The sequence below is a fragment of the Scleropages formosus genome, chromosome 22 (assembly GCF_900964775.1).
Source record: "Scleropages formosus chromosome 22, fSclFor1.1, whole genome shotgun sequence".
Lineage (NCBI taxonomy): Eukaryota > Metazoa > Chordata > Actinopteri > Osteoglossiformes > Osteoglossidae > Scleropages > Scleropages formosus.
Window position 1 is genome coordinate 8,874,459 of NC_041827.1, and position 16,993 is coordinate 8,891,451.

Here is a 16,993-nt window from a genome sequence, read left to right on the forward strand (position 1 = left end):
CAATATCCTCTGATTCCAGGATATTCTCTGGAACACGGGGACCCCGGATAAGCAGTTGATGAAAACTGAATAAATTAAAAATTAAAATTTAAAAATTAAAATGAACTTTTCTCTTTTTATTAAAGAATTCAAACACTACATGAGGCCTATTAAATATAGGAATAATAAGAAAGCTATTCAGATGGTAAATTATAATATTTTTTAAATTTAGATGTAATACACGCCGGGTCATTGGGTGACTTGTAATTCATTTCTCTTTTGCTAGTGTATTTTTATTTACGTATTTGTATACTTACTAGGTTTGGTTGTTATGTGCAAGTGTTCTTGAACTGTTCATTTAATAAAAATTAATAAATAAATAACCCACACAATTTCATAGTGCTGCAGATAGAACAGCGTGACAACTGATTTGCGCAGCAAGTCACGTGATTCACAGTAGGTGACATCATTACGGAAATTGAAGAAAACTCACCGGCTCACTGACGGAAGTACGTTTTTCACATTTAAAGAGGCAGCAGCGCCTCTCATGCTTTCGGTATTAACGCTAACCGCAAGAAATTTCAGATATTTTGGATACACATAACTAGAGTAACCATTTTTAAAATGGTGTGTGGAGGATTTACCTGTTCGAAAAATGCCCTTTGTTCTCTGAATGTTGTCTACATGGTGAGTAACGAAAGGCGACACGATCTCGTCTCTGTCTCAGAGACACAGCGACCGAGTCACTACTAGTCTAGTACTTGGGGGCTCCTTCTCAGGCTTCTGTTCTGTAATGACCGATATTTAAAACTACCGTGATATTGCCAACTTATTTGGAATAACCCTAGAAATAAATATCAGCCAGACTGTCCAAATTCTGTTACGTGAATGATCTTTAAACATATCAACAAGTAGCCGCCGTAAGTCAGACAAAACTAGGGGCTTGTTCAACTTCAAGGATGTATTTATTTGTCGTCTTTCAACTCTTGAACGTGGTGTTTCACCTGCGTATACCTTACAGATAGTAAAATAGAGAAAATTTAACACAGGATCATAGAATATATATTATTTACAGGCAGTTTGTCATTCGTCAAATCACTACACTATTACGAAAAAATGCAAATAAAGGTTAACAGCGTAGCTAACCTAGGCTATTGTGCGATGATTTCGTTTAGAATTTGCACGGATGACACTTTTTACTTATCATAGTACATCATGTTTTATAGTGTATACTTAGTAAATGTACAAACAGGGAGGAAGTACCCATGCCCTGGCTAACGAAAATGACGAAGTCTGCTGGCGGAAGATTACGAAATACACGTCCGGTGACGTCACTTCTGGTTTGAGTTTGTGCTGTGTTTGATTATTTTTTTTCAAAAAGTCTGCTTAGTCTGAAATATTTTTGGGATGCAAACCTAGTCTATCTATCTATCTATCTATCTATCTATCTATCTATCTATCTATCTATCTATACCTTTAAAACTCCATATTAGTGACACCCTTGAGGTCTTTAGTGAGAAATAAACTATTAGTGTCAACAGTAAGTATAGTTGTATTATTTAAAAAGCAGCTAGTTTTTGTTAATTACAAGGTTTGTTTTCAGAGCATTTGGAGTTTTGTTCAAGAGCTGTAATAGTGTGGATTGCTGCTGTATGAACATACTCATTAACTGGTTGTCCTGGCCAGGGCCATGGCAGTCCAGAGCCTATCCCAGACTCCCTGGGGGGTATCCTTTGTTAATTATAATTATGATGCATATACTGTGTCTACTTGGGATCTGTCATGGACATGATTGTTTGGAGCCATTCATCTGCATACGTTTTAATTCTGTCAGGATGGGCATCGTGGGTCTTAAAGTATCATAGGGCATAATGGTTAGGAACACTGTGTCATACTAAATTAAATTTGATTTAGTATAGCACATTGCCACAAGTCAGTTTCCACACAGCGTTTTTCAATTGAATTACTGAAAGAGCACTGTACTCTCTTACACGCACAGTAACAATGACATTTGGTCTGTGTAGTTTTGCATTCTTCAAAAACCCTTTACACTTTAGTGGTATGCTTGCTTAATATTTAATTTAATCTGGCTTGTTCTCCATGTTCATGATTTGTAAGATGTATGTGAATGTGCCATGGTGGATATTTCTCTTTTTGTTATCTTTCTCTTTTTTCTGTACTGTTTTAGCTGGTGGGGCTGCTGCTGATTGGGGTAGCTGCATGGGGAAAAGGATTTGGTATTGTCTCCAGCATTCACATCATTGGTGGGGTGATTGCTGTGGGTGTCTTCCTGCTCCTTATTGCCGTTGTAGGCCTCATTGGGGCCCTCAATCACCACCAAGTCATGCTGTTCTTTGTATCTTTTTTATTGCCGGAGGTGTGAAGGGAGTTGCATGAAAACCAGAAATTTATCTATAGTCTTGGACAAGATAACATGTTTGTTTTTTGTTGTTCTTGATTGCTGTACTGTGTATCCGTTTTGCTTAAAAGTTATGTTTACCAGCATAATTCATATTATGAGTCTGTTTTGATTAATCCAGCACCCTTGCCATTTTCTTGACATACTCCCACAGTATATGGTCATTCTCCTTTTAGTCTTCCTTTTCCAGTTTGGAGTTTCATGTTCCTGTTTGGCAATGAATCGAGAACAACAGGTAAGTGTCAGCCTGTTGTCCTCATGTTCTGCTTCTCTCTGTCTCTTTGGTTTTCCCTTTTTTTCTTCTGTACCTCTGTTATTTTTCCAGTCCATTTATTCTTTCTGCCTTTTTCTTATAACTGTGGACTTCATTCTTTTGCAGGAGAATGTCCTAAATGCCACATGGGGCATAATGTCAAACAAGACAAAGATGAACCTGGAAAAGAATTTGGATTGCTGTGGACTCTTCAATTTGACTGAAGGATATGCACAGTACTTGTCTGATCTAAAGTACTGCCCAGCTGTAAGTTATCTTCATACTTATACACTCACTGCTTTTGGGCATGCTTACTAAGCTCTTTACGTGTAATATTATTCTTAGGAAGATGTGTTGCTGTGTTTAACTGTATTCATTTGATTGAGGAACATCAGTTAAGGAATGGTACCCTATTTAATAAAAATGACATCTGTGAATCTTAAAAGGACCAGCTATAAATCACCATGTACCGATGCCTCAAATTTTACTTTGGGGAAGAGGTGGGAGTTGCAGGACTTTTTTCTTACACTGACAGTAAACATGCAGTACTTTGTGATCTTAACTAGATATATGCATTAGTATATGATTATTAAGCATCTTTAGAAAAAAAGACACAGTATAAACACTACACCTCATACTGGAAACTGCTTGGAAAATGTGATTTTGAATAGGATCTAAAGACTTATCAGTGTTTTTTCTGAACCGGTGTGGCCATGTTCACTCCTGTCTCACTTTCAGGACTGTAAAGGTAAGAATGTATGCAAAACATGTGGATTAAAGATGCTTGAGCACTCTGCAGAAGCTCTGAAGATACTCGGTGGAGTTGGTCTGTTCTTCAGCTTCACAGAGGTCAGTTTGCTGAACCTGGCTGATAAAGCTCTAATCACATACCACTTTTTTTTTTTTTTTTTTGTCTTTGTAGAATGTTCAGAGATTTATTTATGGTATTTAATATGCCATATGATTTTTCTTTGTTTTTTCAGATACTGGGTGTATGGCTTGCTGCACGCTACAGGAACCAGAAAGACCCCAGAGCAAACCCTAGTGCTTTTCTATAAGGTCATAGCTGCACATGAGGGATGAAACTTGCCAATATAGTCTTTGGCGCCAAAAAAAAGATGTGTGCCACACAAGACACATAAGCCGATCCATGTTGTGTTAAGTCAACACAGGTGAATCATCACTTTACAATCTTTTTGTTTTGTACTGAGTTTCACGTGTATATGCAGACAGTCATATACATAAAATGTACTAAGTCCAGATTTTTGCCATTGATATTTACACTTGCAAGAATCAGTATAAGAAATCAGTATGTGTACTGTTTCCTAAAAATCTTGTTTATACAATAGTGCCTGAACTTTTATCAAGCTTGATAATTTGTTCTGTATAACTTTACTCTTGCCTCTGCCCTGTTGTAACAAGAATGAATGGCTTGTCTTCATCCTAAATTGCTGGTCAGACACTATTTGCCTGTTTAGTCTCAGCCTTATTGTCCACAGCACAGCCTATGTTGCCTTTCTCTGGCCACACTCCAACTGCATGTTCAAAATGTTGTTTAAAAAAACATTCTGTGCTTGGGATTAGTCAAGCACACATGCAATATTTTAACACAATATGTTTAAAGCAGTGTGAAAGGTCTGTGATGCACAGACAGTGTCAAGTTAGGTGGGAGAGTACTTTGTAAATCCTGAGGTTCTCATCACAAATTTTTCCACTTGTATCATGTTTACCGCTCCCTTTGAAAACTACTTTATTTAGTGCTTACTTGAGTATTCAAATGTAAAGGTCACGAAGATATGAATGTCATTTTCCCTGTAGAGATTTATAGCATACCATCCTATGCTATGAAAATTTCCCACTTCAAAGATCTTTTTCAAGTATATGTTTTAATTACAGCATGTAAACGGAGAAGTATGACATGGCAGTTGTTTGCATATCTCCCACTGAAATTTAACTTTTTTTTTCATATTTTGCCAAATCAGTTTTGACTTTAATTTTTACTTAATGCCTTTTTTTTCAGGTTTGATAGACAAATGTCTACAAAAGTGCAGGGACAGTGCTTATTGATGTTGCACCTGAAAACATTTGTAAAGATGATTATTTATAGTGAATTATACAAAGAAATAAAATGGTAATGTTGTCACATGTCATACTGCTATTTCATCAGAATTGGAGAGAATTTGAGTTGAGTACAAAATTTAGAGGGGTAGAGTAGAAGCTAGAATACACAATGCTTAATTTCAGTGATATATATACATTCTCCCCCCTTTTTAGCCAAGCCAAAGGACATTAATATTGTAATGAAAACCAGTAAAGCCTTGGTCCTTTGCAGCAGTGATAGCCTGAAAATAGTTTGGACAATTTCTTAATGTATATGTGTAGTTAAACACTGAGACATTCTGTAACCCTTAATTAGAAAAGTAATTGTTTCCCAGAGTTAATAACATGTTTTAAGCTAGAGATGGTGTTAAGTGATGCTGATTCACCCCTCAGCAAAACAGTGCTTTTCTCCTTTTTGTGGCTGGTGACATTGAGCCTAATACAGAAAGCTTTAGGTTAATGTGTAAAGCTTGTTTAAATGCGGTACTTGCTGTAAATTTGTATTATGTAATAGTATTGAAATAATTCAAATTAAATATTACTGCAGTGCATGTTTTAAGTCTTAAGGTCCCACTCAGATTAGTGCCAGTGCATCCAGCCTAAATTAGCTGTCACACGGTAAAGTATTTGTGTAGTTTTTAGTTTTCATACCAGTGTTCATTTTTGTTTTACTTAATTTCTTGGCACTGTTTAATTGTATGTGCATTAATTTTTTATTTGCTGGTGATTCTTAGTAAAAATTGTATACTCAAGAAATCAGGCCCTTGGTAATTTTGTTTTTGTCTCTGCATCAGGGCATTCCATAAATGAGTTGTTCATGCACCCATTAATTTCCAATGATGTGGACATTTTTTTTTCTAAAGTTTTCTACATTCTGATAAGGAAATTAATATATTAAAGGTTTGCATGTTGGCTATGTGTAAATATTTTGCACATTTTTAGAAAAGACCTCTGCTTTCGGAACACTTTCTCTGCTTTGACATTTAAGTTTTACATAAGCAAAAACTGTGGACTAGTGTAACCTGTTTAAGATGGTCGACTTGCGTAGTGGTTTCCTTATCTGCACTATCTTGTAATTTTGTCAGCTGCAATCCACACACACTGTACATGATTTAACATGGGATCTCATAATGCAGGCGAGCATTGGCCCTTATCAGCCCTTAGTGTGTAATTGGGTGCATCAATCATCTAAATTGGTAAATAATGTGAACTCACTTGTAACGTGGTAAAATGTCACACCAGCTGGACATCAAAAAAAAAAATGTAGTTGGACCTCAACATTGCTGCTGTATCAGGTATACAATGTACGTGGGAATCCAGAGACAAACTTTAAAAAACTAGGACTTTTAGGTGTTTAATTATGAAGCTGCTCATCTGTTTAATTGGTTACCCACAGAAAAACAAACTTTGATATGCAAGTTAGAAAAGGTACACTTGGTCATTTATCAGATAGTGGTAGAACTTAATGGAGTGTATTCAGAGGTTACTGTAAATTCCCTTTGAGAAATTTTACAAAAACCTGAGTTTGTATCACTTTCCATTTACTGCTGTACATTTTTCTCTATGATTCAAGAAACATTTTTCTGGCCTTTTCTCTTAAAGTTGTCTGTTAATAGTATGACTTTTTTTATACATAAAAGGCAAGATGTTGAAAGCAGCATTTATTAACCATGACTATATTAATAGATTAACTTTACAGTACATCGTATTAATAATCATGTTTTGGTTCCACTAGTAATAAGGTTAGCAAAGAAGGATAAACAGCAGCAAGTGAATGAAGGAAGGACTCCAAGTTATGAGAAAGTATGAATTCATATACACAACCAGAACTTATGTAAAACAGTAACAAATCTGTCCAGAAAGCCATGGATTCAATACATCATACTGACCAGAATACATGCTGTCTTGTTCCATTTAGTGTTTGTGTTCAGGTACAATATATACTAAAATGACGACTTTGGACAGCTAGTGCTGCTTAGTGTCTGGCTGATTGTTAAAAGTCTCTTAGGTTAAAACCCCCTGAAATTCATATCTCTTATTTGGTCCCACTGAAAGGGTGTCTATTGGCCTCTGCAATATTGTCCTTAACCTCTCCACCCTAACTATGTTTTGGGGGGGAAATGCTTGAAATAACAAAAAAAAAAAAAAAAAAAAAAAAAAAAAAAAAAAAAAAAAAAGGACACACCCTTGTCCAACAGCACTAGAGCTTAAGACAAAGTCAGATACTGGAGACCTAACAAATAATGATGGGCTAAATCCCCAAAATACTGGCATAAACATCAGAGCACCCCCCCCTCCCCCCAAATACAGAAGCCCTTGGGCATCTTTTCAAAGCCCTGGATTCCAATCCACTGCTGTAATCACTTGCTCATCTAACCTTTCTGCAGTCCCACATATACCCAAAAAGGCCAGCTTTAGTCACATAATTCCTTGACTCCACATGCAAATCACCCCTCCTGAAAATAAGGGTGACTGAGAGCATTTAAGGCAGAGATTCTTCGAAGAGGATCAAAGGTCAGCATCTCCTGCAGTGAAGAGCACATGAGTACAACAATGAAAACAGTGAATTGGAGTAAAACACGCATCACAAAAATGCTTTGCACATCTAAAACAGGTATGTTTTGCTAATCTATTTTACCACACATACTGTTTCATAAGCATGAATTATCACCCAGTATTTCACCTGACTGCTTTGTAGCAAGATAACAGATATTCTAAACATAATAGATATGCAATCATTCACCAACTTATACAAAAGAGTAATGTAACCCACATACACCCTATAAGCACTTTAGTTACCAGTTTATGTGAAACACCTAAGACTGCAGGAGAAAACCCACTCAAACTCTACACAGACAACTTGATTTGAATCCATTTATGAAGTCACAACCCAGGAGCTACCCCATTGTGCTGCGCCAAGTTTTAATCCAGTATGTTTACTACTTAAAATATATTAAAATCCCAAATAGCTGAATAAGTGAATGAGCAACACTATTAAACAAGAACCATATATCCTAAATGTGACATCTGGATACTTGAAAAGTAAGATTTATGCAGCTTTTCTACTCAGACTTAGCTTTTCACTTATGAGTATTTGCTGAAAACATGTTCTACATTAAAAAAAAGGCTCTAAGACAAAGCATTAAAGTGCCAGTTTCCTCTTGATATTTCCCTTGAGGGCCACATCTGTGAAATGGATGTTTTTTGAATGTGAAAAAAATTCTGGACCTGGTGTTAGGAATAAAGCTAAAGGCTACACTCTCTTATCACTATAATTCGTCAAAAATGCATCTTTGGCTCTGATGCATGTACCAGCAGCACAATTTTTCATATCATGTTCATACCTTCAACAAGTCTGCCCCCAGCTGGCTGATTTCGGGAACACACTTTGTGATTGGACGGGGGCTAACGGGGATGAAAATGCTTCGGGACAGTGTGACATCAGCAGGCCATTCTTCCTCTGGCGGCAAGCCGATCACGCTGCGGACATAAAAAGGTTCTAAACATCAACTAAAAAAAACTTACTAAATAATTTACTAATTGTCCCATCCATCGTCAGTAACTGCTTCTAAGTTCTACAGCTTATCCTGGAAACATAGGGTATGAGGTAGGGTATACCCCAGTTAAGAGGCTGGTCCACTCCGGCACAAAACAGCACTCACTTGTTCACTCCCAATACACACTACAAGCAATTTAGCAATTCCAATTCACTTGAAACATCTCCTTGAACTGTGGGGGGAAACCCACTCAGACAGAGTGAGAACCAGCCCCAGCTAAGGAAATGCGAGGGACCAGGGCTACTCAGTGCTCGGAACCAAACTGCTCATTTAGAGTTACCAAATTGGTTTTACGTAATACTCACTCAAAAATCTTCCTCAGCTGGTCTACTTCTGAGTCACCACAGAACAAGGGCCTAGGAGAGGGGGTTAGAGAATAGTGACTGTGAGAGAGAGAGAGCAATGGACTACACATGCACAGAGGAATCTGTTCAGCACAGCAAGTCATTGTCTACTGTACAGTGCACTGTCTGTTCTGCATCAGAACCACAACCAATTGTTGGAGGGAGATAATTTGGGCCTGGGCCGACCCTCCCTCATTTGCATGTTGTAGCAGCTGGTCTTGAGTCAGACTAATGAAGGGCTTTTGGATTCTTTACTAATCAGTGCAACACATAGTCAAGGGTGCAATACCTCAAGCTGACCACATGATGTCAGCATATCAACTAAAAACAGCCCTTCCAACTCATATATGAACTACCATTTAAAGACCCAAAAGCAGGCAGAGAAAAACACACACTGTCTGAACCGCTTGTCCCATATGGGGTCGCGGGGAACCGGAGCCTACCCGGCAACACAGGGCGTAAGGCCAGAGGGGGAGGGGACACTCTGCAGAGAAAAGCATTCCATGAAATAAGAGAATTCAAGTTCCTTTACACAAAATTCTGAAATGTGCCTTTTTAATTTCAGACTCACTTGCGTCGAAACATTTCTGCAAAGATGCAGCCTGTACTCCAAATATCCACAGGCGTTGCATAGGAGGCCTGGAGTAGAACTTCCGGGGAACGATACCATAGAGTGACCACCTGACAGAGATGGGTTAGGATGGGAACACATTCAGCAATGAGTGTGACAGGCTATGGCTGTCAGAAACAGTGTGACAGAAACAGAGTTTGAGCTTGATCATCCTCTGCAGCATCTAAGGACAAGGCAACAATACTATTTCCAGTCCAAAGTTTTCAATAAAGCTTCTGTCTGAAATTGTCAGAGTATATCGCCTAAAATGTAAAACTGAATTCTCAAAATCTAAAAAACTGCATGCTTCTCCAACAACTTTTCTCAGTTTCATAACTTTGTTTTCAATTAAGCGGTATTATCTTGTCAGACTATGCTTAAGGTATGCAAATTCTGACTAGTGCTCACCACTGGAGTGAGGGCCATGTGACAGCTGTAGATGCGAGCCAAGCCAAAATCAGCCAGCTTGACCTGTCCACGACTGGTGACCAGAATGTTTTCTGGCTTCAGATCACGGTGAAGGACACAGTGTGAATGAAGAAATTCCAAGCCATGCAATAACTGATGCATGAGGTCCTGCAAACAAACAGAAACTCTTAAGTGTTCTTAATGAACTGGACTTACTGTGTAGTACAGCAGAGGATGAAACATATGACTGCAATTAAATGTACAGCAAGTTTAATTCTCCTTCAAGACTGAGAAGGGGGGGGGGGGGGAGTCTTACTCGTATCCGCTCAGGTGGAAGTCCAGGTGCTGGTGCCTTGTTCAAGTAGGTCTTTAAGTCTTGGTCCACATGCTCAAACACCAGAGTTACTTTGGTTTCCTGATCCGTCCGAAGGGTGGCACAGACATCCATAAGTCTAGTACAAAGAGAAAAACACTAGCTAGCAAACACTGCAACACAATGACTATCTTGTTCTGGGAATTACAAAAATGCCTGGCCCGAAACAGGTCAAATATCGCCAGACCAAGGCATTTACACTTACAACCGCACAGAAAAGATGTGCATTTAACTATGGTTTTCTAGAAAATAAACATGAGCTGAACAGCACGACTGGGAACGAAGCTTTCTTACTTGACCACGTTAGGATGGTCAAACTGCTCCAGTCGCCTCAGCAAGGCAACCTCTCTGACTGTGGACAGTGGGAGTCCATCCTGGTCTGTCTGGACACGCACGCTCTTCAGTGCCACAAACTGGCCGCTCTGCCGGTCACGTGCCTTGTACACCGTCCCATAAGCACCACCGCCGATCTCAGCCACCCGTTCGTACTGCCTTCCACAGTCCTGTGCCATGCCCAGCCTGTCAGAAATGTCATACAAGTCTCAGGGACAGCCAAACCTGCATCAACACTTGATTAAAATTACATATATTCTAATTACACTACTATTTAATTAAAATTTAGTGATAATACAAATGTTATCCGACTACAGTAGGCCTTATCCATGGAAAGGATATCCATGAAACTTCTTTCCATGATAGCCATGAAACCTTATCCATGAAATTTCACAAATGCAAATGTTTTACATTTTTACAAATTTACACACACACACACACACACACACACACACACAGTCTGAACCGCTTGTCCCATACGGGGTCGCGGGGAGCCGGAGCCGAACCCGGCAACACGGGGCATAAGGGACACACCCAGGACGGGACGCCAGTCCATCAGAAGGCACCCCAAGCGGGACTTGAACCCCAGACCCACCGGAGAGCAGGACCCAGTCCAACCCACTGCACCACCACACCTCCCTAACAAATTTATAGATTAATTAGATAAATTTACCGACTAATTTGAGATGTGGATTTCTCATACAGTACATAGTCCTGTCACTGTACTTTTTCCACATCTGCATGTTTTTGTCTTTAATTTCTCGCCTTCGCATTCACAACCGTAAACCTCCCAGTCAGCTGAATTACTGAGCAGGGGCTGCAGGGAAGGGGGTGTTGGAATCTGACCTGATATTCAAAGAATCAAGAGTTCAGTCAAAAATACATTCCTGAGGCAAGCCACAGCCACAGGCACCCTGCAGAGTACAGAGAGAGAAGAGATGCTGTGAAAAAGTCCAGGAATCAATTTCAAAACCACAAACTTTCAAGGAAAAAGTCTTTCTTCTCCACTTTCATATTCAGGTGTGTCACAGCAATAAATACAAGGGTGCGGTATTGCAACAAATCAAATATTTTAGGCGGTGTAAACCTTTAATGAAGGGACGGGATGGTACTTTCCCTCAACAATCCTATCCCAACAGATTATATTCTAAGTGAAATTTATACTGGTGAAAAAAGTGTCATTATAGAAATGACTCACCAATTTTTCTTTAGTTATTGCATGTAATTATTATAAATTACTATTAATATCAGGAAATACTCACTATCTTGGAGAAACAGGTGAGCGAGACTGTGCCAATTACGGGGCAGAGTTGTGTCTAGAGCGGCTACTTCATATTATAACCTGAACGTTGCCGGTTCGAATCCCACTCCTGCCACAATCACTTACCTTGAACCGATAAAGTAAGAATACACTGCTATGCAAATGAGTAAATCGTGGCAAAGTTGATTATCTAACACGGTAAGTCGTCTTGGAGAAAATGTAAGCTGAAAAAAGATTATTAACAAAACAATAATGACGACTGAGGGTCGAAACGGAAGTGGATGCTCGACACGTGGTGCGCGTTCGCGCCGCTCGTTTCTTTGTTCATTAAAGCGGAGCCGCGGAGGCCGAACACCCAAATAGAGGGGTTCACGGAGCCCGATGCGCGCACACAGCGGGTCCGAGTCCATCCAACCAATACGTTCAAGAAATATAACACACACAGTGCACACATTTGATATATAAAAACTTTGTGCGTATAACTAAGCAATTTTCCTACATTCAAAGTAAAGTATTAGAGAATAACAATGTTAGTGTTAAAACGCGATGTTTACAGTACCAATGACATATGGAGGTAATTACTTGACGTGAATGTGTTCACTCACCGCGCGTTTTTTCCCTTTTCCTTAACACACACACAGCTGCTACGTTAGCTGCCTCAATTTTTAAACGAAATCATTTTTCTTCAACAGAACCCGAGTATCACGACGCATTCGCAGACGTTGCAGAGTGGTAAGTAGTCGTTGTATTACTGACAGTTGTATTTTTCGCAGTTTCTTATTAGAAATGTATAAAACTTTAAGGCCCGACTTTACTTTTCTCAGTAGGCAACATAGTTCAGCGGCGGCGCTTCCTGTTGAAGTGGGCGGAGTCGACACGCCCATTTGATTAATTGAACCAATCGCATTTCTCCTTCCGCAGACACCCACCCCCCCCCCAACTGCCTTGTGTGTCCGGCTGCGCGCGATTAATTCTCCAGAAAAGGCCTTAATGGGGTTTAGTGACTCAAAATAAGAATTTCCATTGACAGTTCTGTTTCGACAACGTACCTTATAATGTATTAGCAAGTAATAAAATATAGTGTATCTTACATTTACTATAGTTAAACATAACATTAAGTATAAACCCACAAAATGTAAAATATCGACACTGGGGACTTCCTACTGAATTAGTTTAATTTTTAATAGTATAAAGTTTTAAATGGAGACATGCTCTACAAAAAATAATTACGCATTATTTGATATTAATATTTGTATTTACATGAGCGTATCGCTAACTTCGCGCGCCAAAAGAGCAGACCTCGTGTCCTCCGCCCCACGGCGCGCGCTTGCTCCCCGAGACGGGCCTCGTGGCGCTGACTGAGCACGTAGATCCTGTCTTCGCTCTGTAATACTGCAATTGGTGGAGAGGCGCGCGCTGCTGTTGCTAGGCTCGCCTGCTGCTCTGCCTTCCTGGGAGAACCCCACGCATTCCAGAGAAAAGCGGGAGAGGCGACATTATCGTGAAAGCAGAAAATGTTCATTATTAAATTAGTTCGGCACACATCGTTCCACGAAGAGGTTCGAGCGTAATCTGCTTCCAGCAGCACGTGCAGGTTTACCCCTTAGCGTTATTTATTGGCAAATTCTAATTTAAATTTTGAACAACCACAATTTACAACCGCACAACGACGTCCTCCCTCGTATTCTGTTCCTGAATTATTAAGGTTTTTAAATGAATATGATGTAGACATGTAGATTTTGACAAACAGCAGTGCAGGACCTAAAGGCCAACCACACGCACACATGACATATTTCAGAAACTGTACATGTGTACTGTATGTGAAAAGACTGTTTCTTCCCTAAATTAAAATATTTCTTTTCTTTGTAGCTGGCTATGTGTGTTCCAAAGCTTAAAAAAAGCCTGTAAATTGTATTTTGTGTGAACAGTGTATATGAAGAAAATGGGAAGATCAAGGATGTGTAGTGGACAAATAGCATATATATATTACTCAGCTGGCATTTTTATTTGAAGCTGCTAAAAGTATTTGACTCATTTGTACAGCTAATTATTTTTTAAATAGATCTATCTATCTATCTAGGTAGCAACCCAGGTGAAACCTTGTCCAAAGTGACTTGCAGTGTTCAGGTTAAGGGCTTTGATCAAGGGTACTACAACAAAAGTAGGCAGTGGGGCTGGAACCAGCAACCTTCAGGATATGCTGTGTCCTTAAATACTGCATTATCTCCTCCCTAGACAGAGAGACATGTAACTGTCAAGAAAATTTTCTCACTGTTGTGTTTAGAACCAAAATTATTGCACTTCCTTCAGATTATCTCAAGGTTTTGACAAGGAAAATATTAACGAAAAGACAGATTTAAAAAGCATTACATTTACATCTTAAATCTGCCTTTTCAAGTTGGTACAGACAATTAACTTTTTAAATCTCAGACATAAATATGACCTTCAAACTATTCACACATAGGTGTGAAAGTGTCTCGAGAACACAGTTTGTTGCGCCATAAGACAGTCAAAGCAGTGAGTTCAGCTTTTGAGCTCTCACTGAAAAAATGATCTAAAAGATCAGGCAAGAAGAAAACAGCAAGGAAAAAAGTGATTCTCAGCATTTATGGCATCTCAGAGGCTGATGTTATGTGAACACACTTGAGGCAATAACACACAGTTCTCTGGTCCTTATTGTTACCATTACTTCATGTCCAGCTGACAAGTTGGATTTATGAGGTATCTGCTTACCCTAGGTTATGAAACACAATTTTCTAACAAAATAGAGTAAACTGTGGTTAACTATGACTATGGTCTGTTTTGTGTTGTAATCCCAGCCAATACTAAACAACTATCTCTCTATATCAATACAAGGGTGCAGTTTTGCAACCAAGGCATCAATACCATAAAAATATCTCTTAGGCACTCATTGGCATTCATTGTTTCACCCACTAAAGTTTCAGTTGTTATTAGCTGTGTTTGCCTTGGGATAAATATTTTAAGGGGTCATGAAACTCATATTACATCCCAATTTTCTGGTCAATAAAACACATTAATTTGGAAAACCTTCTGTCCATAGCATACCTACCTTGCCCACAGACCTGCCATACATCGCTAGTTCTCCTCAGTATTTACCAATTAATTTTCTTCTGCTTCCACTCAAATTTGACTTTTTGCATAACAAGAGAATTTTTTTTTTTTAAACCAGCCACCACAATAAACATTCTGCTGAATGACATCAATATTGCTTAGTTTTTGTCTTCTTTTGCATGTTTCATTCTCTGCATCTTTTATTGCATTGTGATACTGCACTGCTTTCAGATCTTGCAAACCTTAATTATAAAACGAAGTATGTCTGATCTTTTATGACTGAAATTAGTATTAATACCTTTTTATTTATTTTTTCTAGTTCAGCTAGTTCTATTATCATGGGGGGGGTGGTGGCGCAGTGGGCCTGGCCTGTGCCTGCTCCCTGGCGGGTCTGGGGTTCGAGCCCTTCTTGGGGTGCTGTCCAGGGTGTGCCCCTGCGCTGCCAGGCTAGGCTCCAGTTCACTGCAACCCTGCTCAGGAAAAGCGGTTGCAGCCATTGTGTGTGTGTGTGTGTGTGTGTGTGTGTGTGTGTGTGTGTGTGTGTGTGTGTTATTATCATGGAACATTGTTGCATTATGATAATTTGTCTAACTTGCAGCATTTCTTGGCCTTATGCTATGCATTGTTTTCTGTAAGATAAAGCTGTGGTCTAGTGATAAACATTAGTTTGCCAAGTTTGTGTCAAATTTCAAAGGAGACAGCAAGATTGATACCTTATTTCTAGAAACCATTTTACTGGGCAAATCAACAGCTTGTGAACTAAGTATTTTCTGCTGCAATCTTCTCTGTGTTCAGCATTTCTTGAAATTTACAAAAATTTGACAGAGTAAGTGTGGGGTACGCTGTGAGTGGAATATGAACAGGCCAACACTCACCTCAATAGGTTTCCAATGTGTTACAAATTGGGACACATTCAAGCGAACATGAGCCTCCATCCTGTCAGCCAGCTTTCTGATGGCCACTTGTCCCTGCCCTCCCTGTGAAGCGTGTCCGTATGTCGTGTATATTTTCTTGGAATGGCTGCGGAACGGTGCTGACTGGGGTGACCATCTGTCCACCAGTACACATAGCATGGTCTTCATAACCACAGCCAGGCAAGCACCTGGCAGACAGAACTGACACTGAGATGCTCGTCTAGGAGAAGTCACAATTCCTAACATTTATTCAAATGGCGCACCTGTAATGTCTGAACAATTCTACATCAGTATGTAAGCATCAGTAAACAATATCAAAATATCTGATATACATAATATCCCAATTTAAATTTCTTGTTCTTAAACTGTAGAATGTGAAAAGCCCAGAATTGTTTTGGAGATTCTGAATGTCCTTTGAGAATGAACATTCAAACTGAAAATGCAATACCAGTAACACTTTTGATATCGATGAAACCCTATTGGCACTGATCTTGTAGAATTTTTAGTCACTTCTCCCTATCTGTCTATACATTACTGTGTGTGTTTTTTTTTTTTTTTTTCTCCATACAATTACTGCTCCTCAATGTAAAACATAATTAGCTCACTGAAGGTTCATATTTCAATAAGTGCCACATACTAGGTATCTCAAGTGTTGTGTTTTTTTTTTTTTTTTTGTTTTTTTTAGCATGAACTTTTTTGTTTCTTAAAAATTATTTCTGGAACCATATCACTGTGCTGACCAATGAAAACAAGGTAAACATTCTGAGTAGAATTGAGCAAGTTCTTTTTGTACTTTCAGCACACTGCCAGCACAATCTGTTTGCAGTTGGTGGGGTGACGTGGCTGAGTGCACTGAGCCAGTGGTCAGGCTGTACCGTTTTACTGTGTGTGTTTGTGCTTGGGAATGCTCGCATGACACTTAAGCGACCCACATCGATAACCTAAGTGACATATGGTGTGGCTTTGATCTTGAATTGCTCATGTTCCTGTTACATCATCACGACCCCATTCCCTGTTTTTTTCTGGTAGCTTTCCATTTACGTCTCTTCTCCGTTTGAAAGAAAAATCCTTGAATTGGGTGCATCTATTGCCCTCCGTGTGCTGCAGAGCAAGCTGTACTTGCATTCAGTTTTGCTGTCAGTATTTCAGATGTTCCTAACACACAAACACATTTCAATTGTAAAATAAATGTTAAAACGAGCCACTGTGTCATATGTGGGTGGCGGTAAAACTTCATCTGCATGATGAACACAATTGATTAAGATGATGTGTCCCAAACCGAACCTTCAGCGTTTGTCTTGTGACGTTGTCCTTATTTCATCTTCTGGCCTCTTGAAAATGTATTTTTTCTGCTATAGATACATGGCTTT

At 39.2% G+C, this 16,993-nt stretch overlaps 2 protein-coding genes across 4 annotated transcripts; one reads left to right on the plus strand and one right to left on the minus strand.

The window, feature by feature from the left end:
- Window positions 1-487: 487 nt before the first annotated feature.
- Window positions 488-5,503, plus strand: tspan31 (tetraspanin 31). The gene is made up of 6 exons (XM_018725209.2): window positions 488-666; window positions 2,168-2,335; window positions 2,553-2,633; window positions 2,778-2,918; window positions 3,390-3,500; window positions 3,635-5,503. Exons 1-6 carry the CDS (start codon window positions 604-606, stop codon window positions 3,707-3,709), a joined length of 639 nt encoding a protein of 212 aa, XP_018580725.1. The 5' UTR covers window positions 488-603; the 3' UTR covers window positions 3,710-5,503.
- Window positions 5,504-6,895: 1,392 nt separating this feature from the next.
- On the minus strand, window positions 6,896-13,013 carry cdk4 (cyclin dependent kinase 4). Of its 3 annotated transcripts, none has more exons than XM_018725238.2 (9): window positions 12,937-13,013; window positions 11,223-11,290; window positions 10,338-10,562; window positions 9,987-10,122; window positions 9,671-9,838; window positions 9,224-9,333; window positions 8,614-8,664; window positions 8,096-8,231; window positions 6,896-7,276 (listed from the first exon to the last, which is right to left on the minus strand). In XM_018725238.2, exons 3-9 carry the CDS (start codon window positions 10,553-10,555, stop codon window positions 7,199-7,201), a joined length of 897 nt encoding a protein of 298 aa, XP_018580754.1. In that variant the 5' UTR covers window positions 10,556-10,562; window positions 11,223-11,290; window positions 12,937-13,013; the 3' UTR covers window positions 6,896-7,198. The 3 variants fall into 3 exon arrangements, with proteins under 3 accessions (XP_018580754.1, XP_018580752.1, XP_018580753.1); XM_018725236.2 differs by lacking the exon at window positions 12,937-13,013 and adding an exon at window positions 12,243-12,542; XM_018725237.2 differs by lacking the exon at window positions 12,937-13,013 and adding an exon at window positions 12,453-12,510.
- Between the last annotated feature and the right edge of the window lie 3,980 nt (window positions 13,014-16,993).

Coding starts and splice junctions, on each gene's coding strand:
- tspan31 (XM_018725209.2), top strand. CDS start 604: ATGGTGTGTGGAGGATTTACCTGTTCGAAAAATGCCCTTTGTTCTCTG. Junction 2,336..2,552: donor ACCAAGTCATGCTGTTCTTT/GTATCTTTTTTA, acceptor ATACTCCCACAG/TATATGGTCATTCTCCTTTT. Junction 2,634..2,777: donor CAATGAATCGAGAACAACAG/GTAAGTGTCAGC, acceptor ATTCTTTTGCAG/GAGAATGTCCTAAATGCCAC.
- cdk4 (XM_018725238.2), bottom strand. CDS start 10,555: ATGGCACAGGACTGTGGAAGGCAGTACGAACGGGTGGCTGAGATCGGC. Junction 10,123..10,337: donor GACCATCCTAACGTGGTCAA/GTAAGAAAGCTT, acceptor TCTTTGTACTAG/ACTTATGGATGTCTGTGCCA. Junction 9,839..9,986: donor TTCCACCTGAGCGGATACGA/GTAAGACTCCCC, acceptor GTTTGTTTGCAG/GACCTCATGCATCAGTTATT.